Source organism: Petromyzon marinus, chromosome 38 (genome assembly GCF_048934315.1).
Source record: "Petromyzon marinus isolate PM22_M1 ecotype Great Lakes invasive population chromosome 38, UKy_Petmar_22M1.pri1.0, whole genome shotgun sequence".
Taxonomy (NCBI): domain Eukaryota; kingdom Metazoa; phylum Chordata; class Hyperoartia; order Petromyzontiformes; family Petromyzontidae; genus Petromyzon; species Petromyzon marinus.
In genome coordinates this window covers 4,642,376-4,661,857 of record NC_133704.1, presented here as the reverse complement: position 1 = coordinate 4,661,857, position 19,482 = coordinate 4,642,376, and the positions used below count along the sequence as shown (strand labels likewise).

General features: G+C 57.0%; 1 protein-coding gene across 1 annotated transcript in view; it reads right to left on the bottom strand.

Moving 5' to 3' along the window:
• LOC116950320 (histone-lysine N-methyltransferase SETD1B-like) overlaps nucleotides 1–19,482 on the bottom strand; it is a 31,115-nt gene that overhangs the window by 4,492 nt on the left and 7,141 nt on the right. Inside the window, exons 5-19 of the mRNA XM_076072570.1 lie at nucleotides 16,337–16,443; nucleotides 14,980–15,795; nucleotides 14,119–14,481; nucleotides 12,887–13,348; nucleotides 11,444–12,502; nucleotides 10,077–10,298; nucleotides 9,583–9,679; nucleotides 9,190–9,314; nucleotides 8,652–8,841; nucleotides 8,018–8,461; nucleotides 4,613–7,542; nucleotides 3,597–3,767; nucleotides 2,075–2,212; nucleotides 1,367–1,486; nucleotides 146–283 (exon numbers count right to left, since the gene is read on the bottom strand). Of these exons, the coding sequence (XP_075928685.1) occupies nucleotides 146–283; nucleotides 1,367–1,486; nucleotides 2,075–2,212; nucleotides 3,597–3,767; nucleotides 4,613–7,542; nucleotides 8,018–8,461; nucleotides 8,652–8,841; nucleotides 9,190–9,314; nucleotides 9,583–9,679; nucleotides 10,077–10,298; nucleotides 11,444–12,502; nucleotides 12,887–13,348; nucleotides 14,119–14,481; nucleotides 14,980–15,795; nucleotides 16,337–16,443 (7,382 nt within the window). The remainder of the gene's footprint in view (nucleotides 1–145; nucleotides 284–1,366; nucleotides 1,487–2,074; nucleotides 2,213–3,596; nucleotides 3,768–4,612; nucleotides 7,543–8,017; nucleotides 8,462–8,651; nucleotides 8,842–9,189; nucleotides 9,315–9,582; nucleotides 9,680–10,076; nucleotides 10,299–11,443; nucleotides 12,503–12,886; nucleotides 13,349–14,118; nucleotides 14,482–14,979; nucleotides 15,796–16,336; nucleotides 16,444–19,482) is intronic.

Here is a 19,482-nt window from a genome sequence, read left to right as displayed (position 1 = left end):
AAAAAGTTTCGATACACATTTTTGGCAGCCCAAATGACCGGATGTTATTTTCAAGATCAAATTAAATACATTTATACTTGTCATCCAGCACCCCATAAAATCTGCAGACGCACGAACACCGGAAACCTCTTTCGCCGCCACTCACGTTGCAGCTGTGGTTGATGAACCGCGCCAGGTTGCCGCACTTGGTGGCGTCGATGATGTGGTCGTGATCCACGCGGAACATGTAGCTGCTGCCGATGCCCTCCTTCTCGTAGTGCCGCTCACGCATGTCCGCGATGACCTGCCGTGCCACGTAGCACAACGATCAGGACCCGCCCTCCCCCACCACCACCACCACCCACCACCCACCACCGATCCACAAATACGAAGGAGACATCACAGCGATACGCGCCACTACTCCTGACGAGGTTATCCGGCACGACCACCCGAACGTGAAATTGTAGTTGTTGCTCTGCATCTACATCAGCTGCACGGAAGAAGGACCGGCTCCCTCCCCCCCCCCGCCCGTCCCACCCTCCTACCAAACCGTCACCCCTCGACGAACATCGCCCCCTGCCACACCCACCCCTCGTCCCCTGACGTACGCCTGTCCCCCGGAGGTGAATACGCGATGGCGTGGCCAGGCCAAATGCGCAAGCGTTTTCTCACGCCGAGCAACCATGCGTCTTCTTTAGAACCGCTTCACGTGTTTAATTTGGTGTCCATCCGCCCTGCCGCCGCACACCTCCGATTATCACGGTTGGCTACGTGCGGTGCGGAAGAAGTTCAACGTACGGCACGGTGCATCCACGCGGCCGCTGCACGCTTGGGGACGGGATGTGTGACTCAAGACGCTCCCTTTACTTGCGCTTCCACGACCGTGCGCACGATCCACCGACCGCTACTCGGCACGTCTCAGTTCGGCCTCCCCTCAGCTATTCGATGAATTCACGGTTTTTTTTTTTTACCGTTCTCACAATTACGGCGCCTACAGCATCTTCAGTTGCTTGTCCACCGACTCGCAAGCATTTCTAGCAAAAGTAATGCTGGCAAAAGGGCAACCCCAACTATGGTAACTTGGCACGCACATCACAGGAAAAAAAAACACGACTTTTCCCTCAATCAAATCAAGCTGTCCGTCCGACTCGAGTTCGGCACGCAATTTGAGCAGGCCAAGCCAAATCCGAGTCTGCCGTCCCATGGCAACGCGGTATCCGCGCCGGGGGTCTCCCTGCAAGGCTGCCCCGACAATCTACGCCGGTGAATTCCCTCAGTCCCTACGGCAAAGCTAACGGGCACGCTTCCGTCGTCCCTGGAGTTCCGAGCGTCAGCGTCCGAGGCCGAGTTGGGGTGGGTGGGGAGGTGGGAGGGGGGGTTAACCCACCTGCCGGATGCCCTCGCCGACGTACTCGATCACCATCTCGTCCGCCGCGATCGGCTCCAAGGCGAAGAGGCCCCAGTCGTGGATGTCGCTCTTGGTGAACTTGAGCTTCTTCTTGCGGAACTGGAGACAAAGACGCGCACACACACACAAAGGGTCATACGGAGCCCTTGCTTAATTTCCTCTGTGTCTCATGAGCGCCTAACATCTCATCTCAGCCATTCCGACTGCTTGCTACGGTCAAGCCAAGGAGACCCCCCTCAGTGACAGCTGTCCCTGTGCGGCGCGAGGTGTATGCAGGAATGGCCTGCAAGTAGGCCTAAGTCAGCCATATACATATTCCCACACATGCGTACACACACAAAGGTAAAGATCTCCCGTACAGCCTTTAAGAGACTGTTGGAGCATCAAGTGCTATTAGAGAGCACCGATAAAGGCTTGCATGGCACAAGAGGGATGGGGTGGCTAGCACCATGCCTGGTCGTCCCCTTCGTCTCTCCAGTGATGATGTTTACACATCGCCCCAGGTTCTCATTTAAAGCCGATTCTACCCAGGGGAGGCCCAGGGTTAGTTCAGGTAATCTCTGCCATCGTAATTGGCCGTGAGCGGGAATCCGAACTCGGGTCGCCGGGTTCGTAGCGCAGCGCGTTCACACACACGGACACACGCGCACGGACAGGCGTCGCCCTGTAATCGTGAGCGGTGCGCACCTTGAGCTGGTTGAACTTGAAGAGGTCGCTGTCAGCCGGACCCCCACTGCCGAACGACGCCAACAGCCTCCTCTGCTCCGAGCGCCGCTCCGAGCCGGCGCGCGTCGACAGAGACGGCTGGGCCGGGATGCTCATGCCCTGCAAGCGAGACGACCGACAGAACGACACCAGGATGAGGCCGGAACCACAACAAAACATCGCCGTGGTCAGGGTGGAACCACAACAAATCATCGGGGTCAGGCCGGCTCGCGTGTTTGTTAATTCACCGGTGAGGGCCCATGGGACCAGGACGGTCTCATTGGCAAAGCGTGCCCCTGCATGCAGAATGAGCAGAGTGAAACTATAAACTATATACACAGGGTCCATACTCTTTGATTCTTTCCCACCTGATGACGGACGCTTGTATTGCGCCCGAAACGTCGTGATTTAATTTAATTTATTGTATACCTACTACGTGACTTTACCGAAAGAACCAAAGAGTATGAATTCCTGCAGTCACGAAAGCTTCAAATCAAGATATACAGGGTGTTTTAAAAAGATGGACCCAATTTCAAAGCAGTATATTTCACGATGGCAACATGTTACAATGACACAAAAAGCTACAAACGGTTTAATGAGTAATCAAGTTTTACTAACCATTTTTTAAATGCTCTATGTGCCCTCCACCTGCTGTACGGACAACACCGTGACGATAGTTGAATTCGTCCCAAACGCCTCTCTTCTCACGTTTCCCTCTGAGGTGCGTGGTCGCCCTGTGCTCTTCCCCTTACATCAACAGCAGCCCGTTTCCTCAAATTGTTGGTACCAACGACGAATGCTCTTTGACATTGGCGGATCAATGCCAAAAACGCCGTTGAAACGCATGCCGCACCGCAATACGGATTCAGTCTTGCTGAACTGCAGAACGCAAAACGCCCCTTGTGTTGCGGGGGTCACCGTCTCGCGAATAACTGAGGATAGGGACTGTTTGTGCGCTGGGAGAGGCGTCTAGCGGTCATTATTTGAAACTCTATGCCCCGCCCTTTCAAGTGGTAAGAGTTTCATTCATGGGCGGTTTGTGGTTGTAGAGATATAGCGATTTAAAATCGGGTCTATCTTTTTAAAACACCCTGTATATTAAAAAATTACCGGGTAAGACAAACTGAGCTGTGTAACTCTTTTTCAGAAGTGGCCTGGCCACAACTGACAGCTCAGTGAAGTGGCTTATCGTCTGGAAATGTATTGCAGCCAAATACCTCAAACGCACGTTGATTATAAATGTGGGGGGGGGGGAAACTGGAGGACCCGGTGAAAAATACACGCGAAAAAATGGCGAGAGAGTCCAAATACGCAGCAGGTGTCGGGGGTCAGGATCGAACCCACGACCTCCCGCATACGAGGCCCAAGTGGTTAACATCTCGCCACCGTGGCGCCCGCCGGCGAGAGGACGGTCTCGTGAGCAAAGCGCGGTGCCGTGCGCGCGGAACGAGCGAAGCGCGCGCGGGGGGGGGGGGGGGGGGGACGGGCGGCCGTCGGGGGTCACCTGCGTGTCGGCCGGAAGCTGCTCGTCCAGAGCGACGAGCCGCTCGGCCAGGTAGTGCGCCTTCTCCTTCATGCTGATCTTGTAGTAGCCCTCGCTGCGGGCGCAGCCCGTCGCGTGCTCGCGCAGCCCGTCGCCCGCCACCTTCTTGCGGTGCCCGCGCCCGCCAGGGCGCTCGGCGCGCGGGATGTGCGTGTGTGCGGCGCCGTCAAGGAGCGCAGCGAGGCGAATTGTGCGCGCGCGGTCGTCACCGCGCACCCACGTGTTTGTGCTGACCCATAGCCACCCGTGGTTTTTCCCTTGACCTCGTAAAATGCCTCTTCGGTTAGTTGTGCAATGCTGCTCGACGGCCATGTACTAATTCCCTACAATATTGATGGTTTTTTTCCTTTGTTTTGTTGCTGCTGTACTCACGTTTGTGTGTCCGTGCGTCCATGTGTTCACGTGTTTGCATCTGGTGGTGGTGGTGGTGTATTTGTGTGTTGCACTACGAGCCCGGTGACACGAGTTCGATTCTAGCTCATGGCCAACATTAGTGACGATTATCTGAACCGGTCCCGAGCCTCCCCTAGGTCGACTCGGCCTCAAATGAGGACCTGGTGCTGTGTGTAAAACATCACAAGGAAGATAAAGATCGCCGGGCGTGGTACTGGCCACCCTCGTGTGCCGTGCCGGCCTTCATAGGTGCTCGCAAACAGCACTTGCCTCAACAGACTGCTAAGGCTATACGGGGGATCTTTATCTTTGTGTGATCGTGCATTGGGGTGGGGGGTTGGGGAACGGTGGTACAGTGGTTAGCACTGCGAACCTGATAATCCAAATCCGATTTCCAGCCACGGCCATCCTGAGTAGCAAGCGATTTCTGAACTGGCCAGAGACCCCCCCCCCCATATAAGGTGTCTGGCCATGCCAGCCTTAATAGGTGCTCGCTGGCGGCACTTACGTCCATTCAAGGCTAAAGAAGGGACCTTTGCTTCAGTCAGTGTCGCGGCGCGTGCGGGGGTGCGGGTGCGCGATGCTATCACGGGAAGGATATGAGGGTGAGGGACCCAGTGGGTGTCGTTGAGCCACTCCATGCTGTTATCCTGCGTCAGGAGGCTCGCGTAGGTCGTGCGCAGGTACTCCACGTCCTCCGCGTCGATGCCCATGTCCCAGATGTCGTAGAGGATCGCCATCTCCTCGAACTGGCTGCGCGGGCGGAAGTGGTAGTCGGGCGGCGAGGGCGGCGGCGTGGGGATGCGCGCCGCCGGGCCCTCGGACGGCCGCAGGCCGCGCCGCCGGCCCTTCCGACCCACCTTGGGCCGCGCGGCCGCCGCCGCCGCCGCCTCCGCGAGGAGGCCCTCGGCCAGCGCCGTCTCGACGCCGCCCCTGTCGCTGCCGCTGCTGACGCCGCCGCCGCCGCAAACGCCGATCGGCGTGAGCGCGTCGGGGACAGGGACGGGGACGGTGGCGGCGGCGGCGATCGGCGTGGCGCCAGGCTGCGGCGTGGACGTTCTCACGTCCACCTTGGGAGCTTCTGAGTGGGGCGGCTCCTGAGCGAGGGGTTTTGGCAGGAAGGCCTCAGGCAGGACCTCGGATTTGTTCGTCTCGGAGAGCCGGTCTTCACTCTCCTCCTCCTTCAACTCCTCTTCTTTCAGCACCTTCTTTGTCACAATGTCGTCTTTCGGTAACTCTTCCTTCACCGTCCTCTTTATGACAGCGTCGTCTGTTAAAACCTCATCTTTCAGTGCCTTTATCAAGACCTCCTCTTTCAAAACCTCCTCCTGAACTGTCCTCATGTTAACGTCGTCTTTCAAGGCCTCTTGCTTCAGTGCCTTCTTTCTCATTACGTCCTCTTTCAACACCTCATCCTTCACCGTCCTCTTTTTGATGACGTCGTCATTTTTGGTGACATCGACGTCGTCTTTCAACACCTCTTCCTTTGGAACCTTCCTTTTCAAGACCTCTTCTTTCAACTCCTCTTCTTCCACCGACACCAGCTCCTCTTTCAGGTCGTGCACCTTCTCAACGAGCTTGGCTTGAACAACCATTTCCTCGGCCGCGCCCGAACGCCTCAAGTCCTCCGCGTCACGAGTCCTGGAATCCCGCACCTCCTCCGCATCAGGCGACGCCGCCGAGGCGTCACCCTCCACCTCGTCGCGCGGCGGCGACATCTCCTCGTCCGGCGGAGTGAGCCTCGACTCGGTCTCGATCGAGGTCCCTATCGGTCGAGACTCCGAGTCCCGGGCTACGAGCTCCCCGCCGTCCCGGGAGGACGGCGTCTCCTCGGCGGACGAGGGGGGCCCCGGGAGGAGGGGAGACGAGGTGGCGGCTTCGCTTGTGACGCACGGCGCGGGCACCGTCTCCATGGGAACAACTCCCCTGCGCTTCCATCTGAACTTGGTCTCTGCCGGCTTGGGGCTCTCGGTGAACGCGGCCGCTCGCAGGCGCAGCTCGCCGATGACGCGACGGTCCTCCTCCCGTTCCTCCTCCTCCGCCTCCTCCTTCTCCTCCGTGGTCTCCTCCGGCGCCTCCACTTCTCGCTTGCACACGACCTCCACTTCCATCTTCTCCGCCGGGCGCCCGAGCTCTCCGTCCTCCCGCTCGTCCTCCGACGGCCGTGTCGCTCCGTCGGCCTGCGACTCCCGCGCGCCCTTCTGCTTGATCTCGGCGAGCAGCTCGGCGGCGACGTCGGCGGCGGTGCCGGAGTCAGCCTTGTACCGCAGGTTTTTGCCGAGCTCCGCCTGCAAGGCCGACTGCTGCGCCGAGAGCTTCAGCGTCACCACCTTCTCCGTCCGGTCTGCATCCACGTAGCGGAACTGCTTGAGCTTCTCCCAGTCCCTCGAGTGCAGCATCACCACGGGCCGCAGCTTGATCTTGTCCGACGTCGACCTCTTCGATTCCTCGCAAACGTCGGTGACTTTGGCCTCGGACCTCGGCTTGCAGATGTCATCGGGGGTCACGGCGGGGGACGAGGGCCGCGGCGAAGCGACGTCGTCCTTCATCTCAGACCGCTCCCTCTCGTCTACCGGCGGCTCGGGCGAGGGACGACTCTCCTCCAGCGCTTCGTCCTCCGACAGGAAGGAGAGTATGGCCGACACGGCCCCGTTGTGCTCCGGGACGTCATCGTCCGATGAGATGTCGTACTCGATCTCGCCCCTCCTGAAGAGACTCTCGGCCCTCTTCTGGCTGCTCGACGTCTCCTTGCCGTCGAGTGGGGGCAAGGAGGTGTCCATCGCAGAGTCGTCATCCTTGCCGGAAAAGGTCCGCGAATTCTGAAATGAAGGAAACTCCTTGCCGGGCAGTGGCCCAAAGTCGGCCGATGCGAGTACCTGCCGCTGGCTCCCGCCGTCGCCGGCGGCCGGGCTGCGCGGCAAAGCCTCGGCAAATGGCGACACGAAGCCCATGTCCCTGCCGGGCGTCACGGGGATGTTGAGGTGAAGATTTGGCGACCGCGGAGGGAGCAACGTCGACCCCGACAGGGACCCCAGGAGCGACGTGGGAGTGACGGAGTCCGACAGCGACGTCCGCGCCGTCGGAGATACCCTCTGCGGCACGGCAAAGCCGTGCGGCACCGTCGGTGGCGGCCTCTGTGCCGCAGTCTTCCATGCGACGACGCCGCCGCCGCCGCCGCCGCAGGAGTCCGCCTCCGACGAGGAGAGCCGCGGCCCCCGCGACTCGGGGAAGTCGACGTCGGAGAACGCCGACTGCGGCGGCGGGTCCCTGCCGGGCGTCCGAGGCACGTCCTCCTCCTCCTCCTCCTCGTCGTCGTCGTCGCACTCGGCCGTCTCCAGGTCGCTCTCGTCCGAGCGCGGCGGGGCGCCAGGTGGCGTGGCTGGCCCCACGCCGAACGGTGCAACCGGCCGGCCCGGCGGAGCGGCCGGAACGGCAAGCGGCGGCGGCGGCGGCGGCGGCAATGCCGCCACGGGGGAACCCGGCTCACTCTTGTGCTCGCAGAACGCCGGCACGTCTGCGAACAGTATCGGCACGTGATGTTAGTCTATGGGTTTTGGTGATCATCTATGGGTTCAATATTAGTCGATGGGTCCTATGTTATTCTATGGGTTCTGTTCGTATGGCTTCAACGTCAGTTAAGACCGATATTAATCTAAGGGTTCTACAGCAGTCCACGTGCGCTTTGTTAACGGGTTCTTTGTAAGTTTGCAGGACACGTTAGTCGATGGGGCCAATTGAAGTCTACAGAGCGTACGTTTTAGATCCCAAATCCCAACCAAACTTTGACCTGCACGACCTGAAGCTGTCTCGGCACGACCGCCGATCTCACTAAACCCGGCAAACAAACCTCAGTCACCGACGCCAACCGCACAGGCCGACGAGACTGCCAGCGACGACGTGGCCAGCACCAGCCTGCTGGCGGGGGGGGGGAGCCGGTGAACACTTCATGGGCGGGCGGGGACGGCGGAGCGAGAGGGGGCAACCCATACCTGCCGTCGGCACCTCGTCGCCCTCGTCGTCGGCGTCGAACGTGTAGTCCTCGTCGTCGCGCGCCAGCGCCGCCGCCACGGCACCGGCGCTCGCCCGTGCTCTCGTCTCGCGCCGAGCGCTCTGCTCCTCGTCCTCCGACTCCGACTCGGACGATGAGGACGACGAAGAGCTGCTCTCGTACTCCGAGGAGGAAGAGGAGGAGGAGGACGACGAGGAGGACGACGACGAGGAGGACGAGGAGGACGAGGAGATGGACAACGAGCCCTTGTCCGCGGGGCGGGCGTCCGATGGAGACACGCGACTCGCCGTCTCCAGCTCAGACTCCGGCTCCGATTCCGACTGCGTCTCCGACCCAGAACGCGACTCCGACTGCGACTCCGAGCCCGACGCGGAGGTCGACTCCGTGCCGGACTTTGAGGAGACCTCGCTGGCCGTCTGAGCGCCTGTTGAATGAGTTAATAAGAAAGAAATGCGTTAAGGGCGGTTTTGTATTCGTGTTGAACCGAGCGGCCCCGAGCGTGCCCGATCCCCTTTGCTATCGTCAGCAGAAAACGTGCATACATTACGCAGTTTAAACTCGATTTTGCGAATCAACTGTTTGAATCGTCTCTGTGGTCCGGCCGGCCTCGTTACCATCCGATTCCATCTTCACGTCGACTGCTCGCGCCTTCTTCTCCACGTCAGAGCGTTCCTCTTCCAACACCTCCGCCAAATCCGCCGCTGCCTCTTCCTTCTCTTCCACATCATCATCATCATCTTCTTCCTCCTCCTCCTCCTCTTCCTCCTCTTCCTCGTCCTCCTCCTCCACTGACATCTCTTGCTCCTGGGAAAAAAGGGCGGAATAGAATCAGCGTAAAGTGAAGCTTTATCTGAAAAGGACTGTTGTTTTTTGACCCTAAATCCGATGACGGCATAGGGTCATCTGATCAAATTTTCTTTCTCCATGAACTTCTATTCTGTGCAATGCACTATCCTCATATCTCATTCCACCACATCCTTCCATCTCTCCCCCGGTCTCCAACCGTATGCTGCGAACACAATTTCCTTTATCGCAGTAATGATCGACAGATTGATCAACTATTTCCACGGCGTGGAGCGCCCTTCGTGTGTGACGACGGCAATGCAGGGTGGATCGCCGTTTGGATGGGGCGACCACATGGTGGATCCCCACCTTCTTCTCCTCCTCCTCCTCTTCCTCCCCTTCGCTGTCGAGCTCCAGCGGCCGGGCCACCCTGTGCTTCCGCACGCGTCCAACCGGCTGCCCCTCGGCCTCGGAGGCGTCGCTCATCCTCTCCTCTGCTCGCGCGCGCACACACACACGTGCACATGCACGCGCACACACACGCACACACACGCGCACGCACACGCGCGCACGCACACATGCACACACGCGCACACACATGCGCACACAATAGCACACACACGCACACAAAAGCACACACACACAAAGGCGGTCGTCCATTGTGCTATTGACAGTGGTGGAGATGTGCCGGTATGCAACGTGTTAAGGCCACGCCGATGCTAAAATACAGGCGAAGTATAATGAAATATTATTGGTGGAAACCTTCATCGTCTTCCTCCTCCAGCTCGCACGAGGGGCTCACGCGCGCCCTCTTCTGCTCCGACACGGCAGCTGGCTCCGGGGGCTCTTTCCGTTTCACCTGGGGACATAGGAAGAAGGGAAGGAACCGGTCGGTGGTCACTGACGATGCTGCTGTCAAGTTACAATAAAAATGGTCGTGGAAATGGAGCAGCACAACGTGATCAGAACGACCGATGAGAGACGGAAGATTCACTCTGGAGGGGAGACCGGCAGAAGGGAAGAGAAGCAGAGGAAGACAGGGGAAGGGAAGGGAGGAGCGAGACGGCACCACAGAGAGTTTGGAGGCCGCTATTGGACAGCAGCAGCTGAGGAAAGAAAGTAATGGAAGAGAGCGAGGGGGTGGGGGGGAGGCCTTCGCCCAGCAGTGGGAAGTTACAGGAGGACTCCACAACAACGTCCGCTCCAAGCAACGTCACGAGGGCGAGTCATCCCTTTGGCCTGGGACTGAGAGTCACCTTGAAGGAGGGCAACCTCAGCGCGCCACGCAGGCCCATGCCGAAGCCAAGGCCGTCGACGCCCAGCACCGAGCCCTTCCCCCAGCTCTCGAAGGGCGAGGGCCCGCACAGCAACGCCGAGATGGGCTCCGCCGCTTTGCCCGGCTCGTCGCTCTTTCCGCCGGCGTCCTCCGGCTTGGCGACCTCCTCCGACTTGCCGACCTCCTCCTCCTTGCAGGGCGTCTGCGCGGCGGACGCAGGAAAGAGAGAGAGAGACAAGAACGAGCGGTTGGTTCTCAGCACAGTTGTGACACGGGTGCGACACTCGCTTGGACATTGTCTTTACGGGTGCGTCCGGTATTTAAATTCGCTAAATATAAATAAAGGTTGAGAATTATTTATATTGAATGAACGGTTGACAAATAAGAGATGAATGTGTTGAATTTCGATTTAAAGCTTTCGTTACTGCAAGGATTCACTCCAGCACTGTCCTCCAGATAGTCTCGTCCTCTTCACCTGATGAAGGCCGCTTGTGTTGTGGCCGAAACGTCGTGAGAATATTATTGTTATTTTATTTTATCAATTTATTATTTTATTCTCATTCTACGTGCCTTTACCGAAAGAACCAAAGAAGATGAATGTGTTGATTTACGTGGGGAAGAATTAATTAGTAATTTTATGTTTACACCACAATAGAGGTTTGGCCAATTAAATTATAGAGTCGCACGATTCATAATGGTGTTTTGAGTTTGGCCAAGTTATAATTAAGTGGCAAACTCAAAATTCAATTATGAACCAAATGGCATATTGGCTGTGTAAACTTACATTGTCAAGTTAACTGCCTGCTGTAAGAATACTTTTCCCAAGCTAATTAACAAGCGTTCGTCTTCAGGTGGCAGGAAATCAGAGAACCAGTAACCCCCCACCCCCCAAGCATAAGGGGATAACAGTGCCGTGGTCCGTGTTACTGGCAAAGGAGGTCTCATAATGTAAATGCTCACCCCGAGCCCTCAATACTCTGATAGTGCGCTGTTTTTGAGTTGTACGCCTTTTGGCGTCTTCTGGTCCAACACCAGTGGAGACTAAAGGGCTCTAAGAATAGCCGTCTCGGGTGTGGACCAATCAAATTCAAGGACAGTGCATATTATTATCAGAGTTGTCTCTTTTGTTTGCATTTTGACTGCTTGTGTTGTGGTTATTGCAAACATGATGCCTTGAATAAAGGTGTCGTTTTTTGTGCCAGTTAAAAGGGTAAAACCTATTACTACAAACTAAACTATTTTTATTTTACTAGGTAAGGCCCACTGAGCTGACGAAGATGACAACGGTGACGAACCTGAAAAGAAAATAAACTCCCCATCCCGGCGAGCTACATTCAAGCACCTCACCTTGAAATTCCTCTCCTGCTTTTCCCACCAGTGGTCAAAGGTCTTGAAGGCGAGACCTTCCACCATTCGCTTCCTCACGTCCCGGATCATGATGTTCTTCAGCTCGGTCATCACGGCCTCCAGCACGCCATCGATCGTTGCCTGGTGGGGGTCGTCCTTCTTCTTGGGGGGCGGCCTGTACCCGGGCGGGGGAACCGCCGGATTGAACGTCACCGGCGGCAGCGGCAGCGGCAGAGGCAGAGGAAGCGGCAGCTTGGGGTAGAGCTGCGCCGACGGGAAGGGCGGCGCGGTGCCGCCAGACATTGGCGGCCCCGGCAAGTGACCCATTCCGCCCATGCCGACGCCGCCGGGACCGCCGGCGCCACCGGCGTGAGAAGGCCTGGGAAGCGGGTACGGGTAAGGGTACGGAGCGTGGGGCGCGGGCTGGCCCGGCGCGGGCTGGCCCGGCATCCCCGCCGAATTGGCCGAGTAGCGCTGCATCATGTGTATGCGGCTCAGCATCTGCGTCTGCATCTGGAAGGACATGGGCGCCCCCGGCGCGGTGCTGCGGAACCAGTGCCGCACCAGCTCCGCCTGGTTGGGCATGCCATAGTGGAAGTGGGGCAGCAGCGGTGGCATGGCTGAGTGGGGCGGGGGCAGCGGCGGGGGCAGCGGGGGCATCGGCAGCCCCGGCGGGGGCGGCAGCGGAGGCCTCAGAACGGAGGACGGCGGCGGAGGAGGCGGCGGCGGAGGCGGAGGCGGCAGAGGGGGCGGCACCAGCGTTGGCAGAGGAGGGGGCGGCGGAACGCAGGGAGGGGGCGGAAGGGGCGGCATGGAAAAGGGGGGCGGGATGGAGGGGGGGAATCCCGGCGGGGGCGGGTGGGGGGGCGGGGGGATCGGCGGGGGGGGCAGGTTGATGGGGGGCGGCCCCGTGGGGGGGATGGACGTTGGTGGGTGGTGGGCCACCGAGGTGGGTACGGGGGAGTTAACTTCGATGGGTGCGGAGATGGACGGGGACTGCCCCGTCTCATTATCTGAGATGTCCATGTCGTCGTCCGACAGCTCTTTGGGAGGTGGAGGCTGCGGAGATCAACGAGAACACAAGGCCAATTAACCACCAAACATTTTGCAACGTGAACAATGGTCATGAGAAATACAAAAATAAATGCCACTGCCAGGCTCCTGACTCGCACCTGACACTCAGATCCCTCTACTGGCTCCCAATCCAATCGTAGGTACATTTAGAGGTCACACTCACAATCTTCCAAGATCCACCATTGACTCGCTCTGCCCTCTCGTCTCTCATGTCACTCTACTCCCCTGCAGGCCCTCTTCTACCTCTCCCCTCCTTTCTCCCTCCGCATCCCGCCACTGCCTCGGCTCCAGTAACCGCGCACAAACCCACACGACCCACCGACCCTCGCGCCACAGGCGAGCGTCGCCGCCTCCGTCGCGGAACGTTACCTCGCTGGGCACCTCCACCATCTCCACGTCTGCCCCCCTGCTGTCCTCGGCGTCCATGATGGGCGTGGCGCACTCCGATGGCAGCCTGCCCTCGCCGTCCGACCTAGCCGGCAGGGGCGGCAGCCTGCTCGGCGTGGAGGGGCGGCTGTCGGGCTTGGCGCCACCGTGGCTCTTGCTGGGCGTCGCGGGGCAGCTGTCCTGCTTCGGCGTCTGCGGCCAAACGTCCTGTTTGGGCGTCTGGGTCCTGCTGCTCGGCCGCGACGAAGACGACGTCGGCGTCGTCGTCGGCTGCTGAGGTTGCTGCTGCTGCTGCTCGGCCCTGGGCGTGTGGGCGCCGCCGCTCTCGGAGCTGAACGAGAGGCGCGTGTCCGGGCTGAACACGTCCGGCTTCGAGGGCCTCAGCTCGCTGTCCTTGCGAAGCGTCGACACCATCGCTTCCACGCCCTTGAGGATCGTTGAGCTCTGCGGGAAAAGGCGGCGACGTGGCGCTCAGTCAGTGTCGTTTCATTCGTTTGGTCGGCGCGACGCGCGAGGGCAACTACACGATTTCGGACGTACGTCGCAGACACTTTAAAGAAGACATTGGCGATCGTTAGTATAATTGTGACCTGTACTTTTACTTGGGCACTGTCAGGGGTTCATTTCTCATTGAATACTTCTCGAGTCGCTGGACTGGAGTAGGTGGCTCGTAATTGGGTAGCCACAGATGTATACTGAATGTGGCGTCCCAGGTACCGAAATATTTTCCGGGCAGACCAGGCGGAAAATAAGCGCTAAGCATAGAAGGTCAGCAAATTAGAACTCAGAGGTAGCCAAACAAAAAATAAACCATACAAATAAGGTTAGACAAATGGGACAAAAAGTATTGATTCTTATATTAAATCACAACAATTCATTAAATCGCCAAAATGTGAATAAGTATATCTATGAATGCTTTTTCTGTTTAGTTTGTTGTACTTCCCCCGCACCTCCGATTAGCACGATTGGCTACATACGGTGCGAAAGAATTTCAACATACACATACATAATGTCACATTTAGCCAAATGAAGTGAAAAAAACACTGCACTCACAAGACCATAGATGTGAGTAACGATACGAATGATACGGTGAAAAATAAAAACATACAGGATCGATGCTATCAATCAAATCACAACCCATGCCCAAATCGCGACAATTCATCGAAATCGCTTTTCAGCTGCGAGGGAGGGGTTACGAATCGATCCATCCTCACCGAGCTCCTCTCGTCGCGACTGTCATCCACCTCATCACCAATGTCCGACTCGTCGGAGAAAGACAACGGCGTCGGCGAGATCTCCTCCAGCTCAAAGCCGTAGATGGTGGAGATGGGCGTGGGCGGCGTGGGCGGGGACGGAGGCCTCCTCCGTCCCCGCGTCGCCTCCCTCTCGCCGCTGGGGACGTGGTCGTCCATGAGGAAGGTGGGGAACTTCGCCCTCTGCTCCTTGAGCAGCATCTCGATGCGCGAGTCGAGGCTGCATGGCTGCGCCGAGCCGGGGGGACTCTCGCCGGGCAGGCTCGAGGAGGGGGGCGGCGTGGAGGAGGCGGAGGGCACGGGCGACGGCGTGCGGCGGGAAGTCTTCTCGGCAAGAGAGACAGAGAGAGAGAGGGCGAAACAAAGCGGCCCCGAATCAAATCACACGGGTGCGTTTGATATTGGCGCCATTCTTACGATGCAAAACTATCACGGCGGGGCTCAGGTCCGCAGCAGTTTCATGGCAGGGGGTGACGTTTGCGACATGGCTTTACCCGGTTGGCTCAATTTGAGAAGTAGTTTTTAAATTTAGAAATTCTCGACAGTTTCCCACAGCGATAATGTTGTATCAACACTAATTTATACCAATGTTTTCTTCGTATTGGACGACATAACAGATGGACGGCCAGAGCGAATGCATTTATGCTTTGTACATTAATTGGAAAAGTGTACAACAAATATATTCATTTTAATCATAGCTCTCTCGGGAAGGTGGTACATTTTTGAATGGAAAAGACTGTAAACGTGTAAAGGTGTCATCGAGGTGAGTCTAAGATGAGCCTTTAGACAATTCTACAGACGCAAACCGCCATCACTCCTCACCTTCACTCCGCTCTCCCGAGAAAGCGACAGCGAGTCAGCCGCCACCGCTGCCTTGGCCGTTACAAACGAGCCATCACTCCCTTCCCCGTGCCGGGGCGGTCCCTCGCCGGGGGGCGACTTTGGCCGCTCCGGCTCGCCGTACGCTCCCGTCCACGGCGCGGAAGGCGGCGGAGCGGCTGCGGCGGTCACCGCCGCTGCCGCCGGCACTGCCGGGGTTGTCGCCGACGAGCCCGTGTATCCTGTGTAGGTTGTCGTTGGCGGGGGAGGCAGCAGGGGGGGCGGATGATTGGGGAACCCGCTGGGGCGGCCGTGGTGGGCCGACCCGTGTAACGCCGACGGCGACGGCAACAGTGGCTGTGGCCACGCCGTCGTCTCGGGCGGCGCCGCGAACGACTTGTGCTCGAGGCCCTGGCCGGCGTACCCCTCCGCCGGGAAGAACCTCTGAGTCGCGCCGGTTGCGGTGCGCCGCCCACCCTCCTTCGCCGTCGGGAGGTAGGCCGCCTCGTGAAGAGGGGCGGCCGACGACGAGGAGGAAGAAGAGGCGGTGGGCGTCTGCGGCGGCTCGAGAGAGGCCGGGGTGCCGGCGCTGTGCATCGAGCCGTACGATAGCGAGTCGACGGAGCCCGGCGTGCCGTGCTGCGTCGCCGACGACAGCGGCGTCGGCGGCAGTACCGAGGAGGAGGCCGGGGTGTCGCGCAGACCGCTCGAGTAGGCCGTGTCGGTGGAGTAGGGCGTGTCGGCCGACGCCAGGCTCGCCGACGCAGCGCCCTGGTAGCAGCCGTTCTCGCTCAACGTCCGGCGGCGCGGGTCACAGGGCTGAGATGGCAGCGGCGGCAACAGCGGCACGCACAAACGTAAAGGAGTTACTGTCGTGAGCTCGCAGTGTAGACCGGGTGAAATGGGTTTCAAGAAAGAAATGTCTTTGTCCCAGATGTTATCCCAATTGTGCTATGAGCATTATGCACCCCTTCGTGCTAGACAACGACCCAGGGAAACAAATATCACAGAGCTACCACCGAGACCTCAAGTGACCTTTGGTCCATACAGTAGGGGCAGCTCTTTTCCCACCAGTCCTATCGCTGAGAGTAATGTTATTTACACTGCTGGAATTTAGACAATTAAAGTGCACAACCAAATTTAATGTGCAGTGAGTCGATGGGCTGAGACCATCGACTCACTGCGCTTGAGACCCTGGGGTTTTACCGGTGTCTGTTTGGATTTGAACTTGGGATTTCAGCAGTGCCAGCTCAGCGCTCTGACCTCCAAGGCCTCTGGTCACCATAAAACAAGTTTAGAGAAGAGGGAATTACAACGACAACAACAACACGAACAGTAAATACAGGAGAGCCAACCTCACCTGGCACGTGTCGGCAGGCCCCTCCTCTGTGAGTTTCTCCACCGGCAGCGTCTGCGGCGTGAACTTCCCGCTAAGCAGGAGATCGTAGAGCTTCCCCCGCATCTCCCCTGAGCAAAACGACAACAAAACGGTGGCGGTCACTCACCGCTGCCACAGCTGGGTCATCGCGGGATGGTCAGTCACAGCTGCCACAGCTGGGCAAAAAAGATGGGGCTCATCTCCTGTTTACAGGCCTGAGCCAGTGGTGGAAATTCTGAATTCCTATGGCATGGGGTGGGACTCTTCATATGACGACTACTATTGACTTCCCCACTATGTGGTACTAATTTTATCGACCCCGGACGGATGATGATAGGCTCAGTTAAACCCCAATGATGATCTGAACTTTCCGATTACGAGCCTCTCGCTCTACCGCTGAGCCACCTGACCTGATCATACGTGCACACTGAAAACCGCAAAGCTGCTTTGCACACTTCATTCAAACACACAAACACTCACACAGGCAGTTATTCAGAAGCACACACTCCCGCACACTCACTCGTTCATTCTGAGCGCAACAGGGCTCGCCGAGGAGTGCGTAAAAACCGGCGCATCGCCACAGCACCCCACAGCAATTGCACGCTCATGTGTTAACATCACAGACAACTCGCGCGGCGCAAAATGCTGCGGCAAGGAAAGCAATTTTAACTTTTCAACTTAAAAGTTCGCTATTAACCAAAACCGTACGAATTAAAAGTACATCCAAGCTCGTTGGTCAGGTAGGGGAAGGGGGACTTAACTGAGGGGCCGATTTTCCGGCAAACAGCACAGTTGTTCTCAGATTACACGACATTGTCTGGGGCCCGCTGATGTCTGTTCGTCGCGGGTAACCCAAGTTGGGAGACGCACACGCTGCGTCCGTGCCGCCATGCTAATTTACGCAAACGAGGCAAACACTTCGCTGTCTCTGCGTGTCCCAGCAAACTTGGCGCTCACCACACATCACCCCATTAATTCGCCGTATTAGCCTTCACAGGTGTTCGCTAACGTACGTATGCATGTTGACCTTCATTCGCAACCTATGTAGCCAACCGCGCTAATCGGTGGTGCCTCAACAGTCTGTTAAGACTTAAGGCTGCATTTAATTAGTCTTGACTTGTGCGCGGTGTGGGGTACGGTGACGTAGCGTAATTCGCCGCGCTACGAACCCAATGACCTGACATCGATTATTGCCACCACGGCAAACTTCAGTGGTGCGGCGACGTGACCGAGCGGCGGCGCATTCGCCGCTTATTTGTTGCGGAGGTTCACGGTTCGAAACGGCGGCCGCCCTGGTTATTACTACGGGCACAACAACCAGAACGATTGTTGCGTCTGCTTCACAGTTGACATTAGAGATGCCCCTGATGTCATTCGCAAGAGCGGGCCATTGTGTGCCGGCGTGAGGATACAAATTTGCCAAGTCCGAAAATGATGCCGCAAGTTACTCAATTGAGATTACACAGTCGTAATCATCGCCCCCAACTGGCAGACTAATGCCCCGGGCAACTCTTGCAGGTGAGACTCTATCGTCGCCCATTGGGTTCTCACCTGGTTCAACAAAACAAACGTGAAACTTGAAACTTCGAGTGGCAAGCGTAGTCTGAATAGGTGCTGGACCTCCCCTAGGGCGACTCAGCTTTACATGAACAGCTGGTGCGGTGATTTAAGGGCCCTTGTGACGACGCAATCGACAAGTCTGTTTCTATCCTCATTATTATCATTGAACATCACTACTTGGGAGACAAAGGCGGCTGTGGAATGGTATCGGCCACATCGGCCTTTCTCATGTGCCACATGCTTGCCAGCAGTACTTGCCCTGACAGCCTATGACGCTAAACATTTGCATGTGAGAGAAATGTATGAGCACAGCAAGCGCCTCCTGTCTCAACCGGCACGCGATGCTAAAAAGGGAAATAATTTGGCAACTGCCAACCTCTCTTCCCTCCGGCCCGTGCATTCTAGCATTTCGCCAGAGTATACCGGTGATTAAGGGTGTGACGATGAATAGATTCACCAATTAAAATTGGTTCTTGAGCTCATCACATATGTATCGAATCACACTGCGTAAGGAGCGAAGTTCTTCAATTCAAATATACGGAGTGTATTGCAGGGGATTCAAAATCCTGTAATTATTTGAGATGGATTCAGATTTTCAAATTACCTGACAACCCTGGTAAATTTTGCAGCAAACTTATGGTGAGAGGGATTTGTGGATCCCTAGCCAGGGTGAAAAATATAATCGCCCGCCGACCCCGGCGATTCAATTAATCGTCACGGTTCAAGGCTGCGAGTAAATTCAATCAACGTTTTTGTTGACGTTGCGGTGAATGCAGCAGCGCCTCCCGTGGATGGAGGGGTGACGCTAACCAATTGCAGGTGACAATACAATCGATCGAAAACAATGGATCCTCGCGAGCACCAATGGATGCGTGTAGCACACCCATACGAATTTATTTGAATCGATGAATGTGACGCGTCGTTACGTCCCCAGGCAAACATATCATTAAGGAAGGGTGCCAGCTCATTTTACACGCTCCAAATACAAAACACACACCAGTTTCCAGGCCTCCACATATATAGGTTTGTGTCTCGCAGAAAGGATAAGGCCACTTCACATAAAGTCCAGTTTAACTCATTGGCAGTCCAGGACCGTGCAGCTGCCATGAGATCACAGTATGGCAAGGGATTCTAGAATCTATCCGTGCGGAGTTTTGAGCGCGAGAGGTGGCCTGTTGTGGACAAATGGAGAAATTGTGTCGTGGAATTGACCGGCCTGTGTGATGCGAACATCGGCGTCCCGTGAGGATTAAAGAGCGCAAGCTCCTCATTAAGCTGGAAAGCTCTTCGACACAAGAATGGCTATCAGCGAGTTTAACGATGCACTGATACATTGATTAAACTCCGTCCATTTCTACTTACATGCATTCAGAAAATTGCACGTGTAAAGATCGATGTGTTTTGATTCGAGTATGTCGATGTTCTTGACTGTTATAAAGTTGAGTAGATTTGGGTAGGAGGCATCATGCATACCTGTTAACCCATACGGTTTACCCGTATTCTTGTACAGGGAAATTCTTTTCAGGTCCATATGGCATACAGCCGTTCAATACGGGCAAAAATAATGT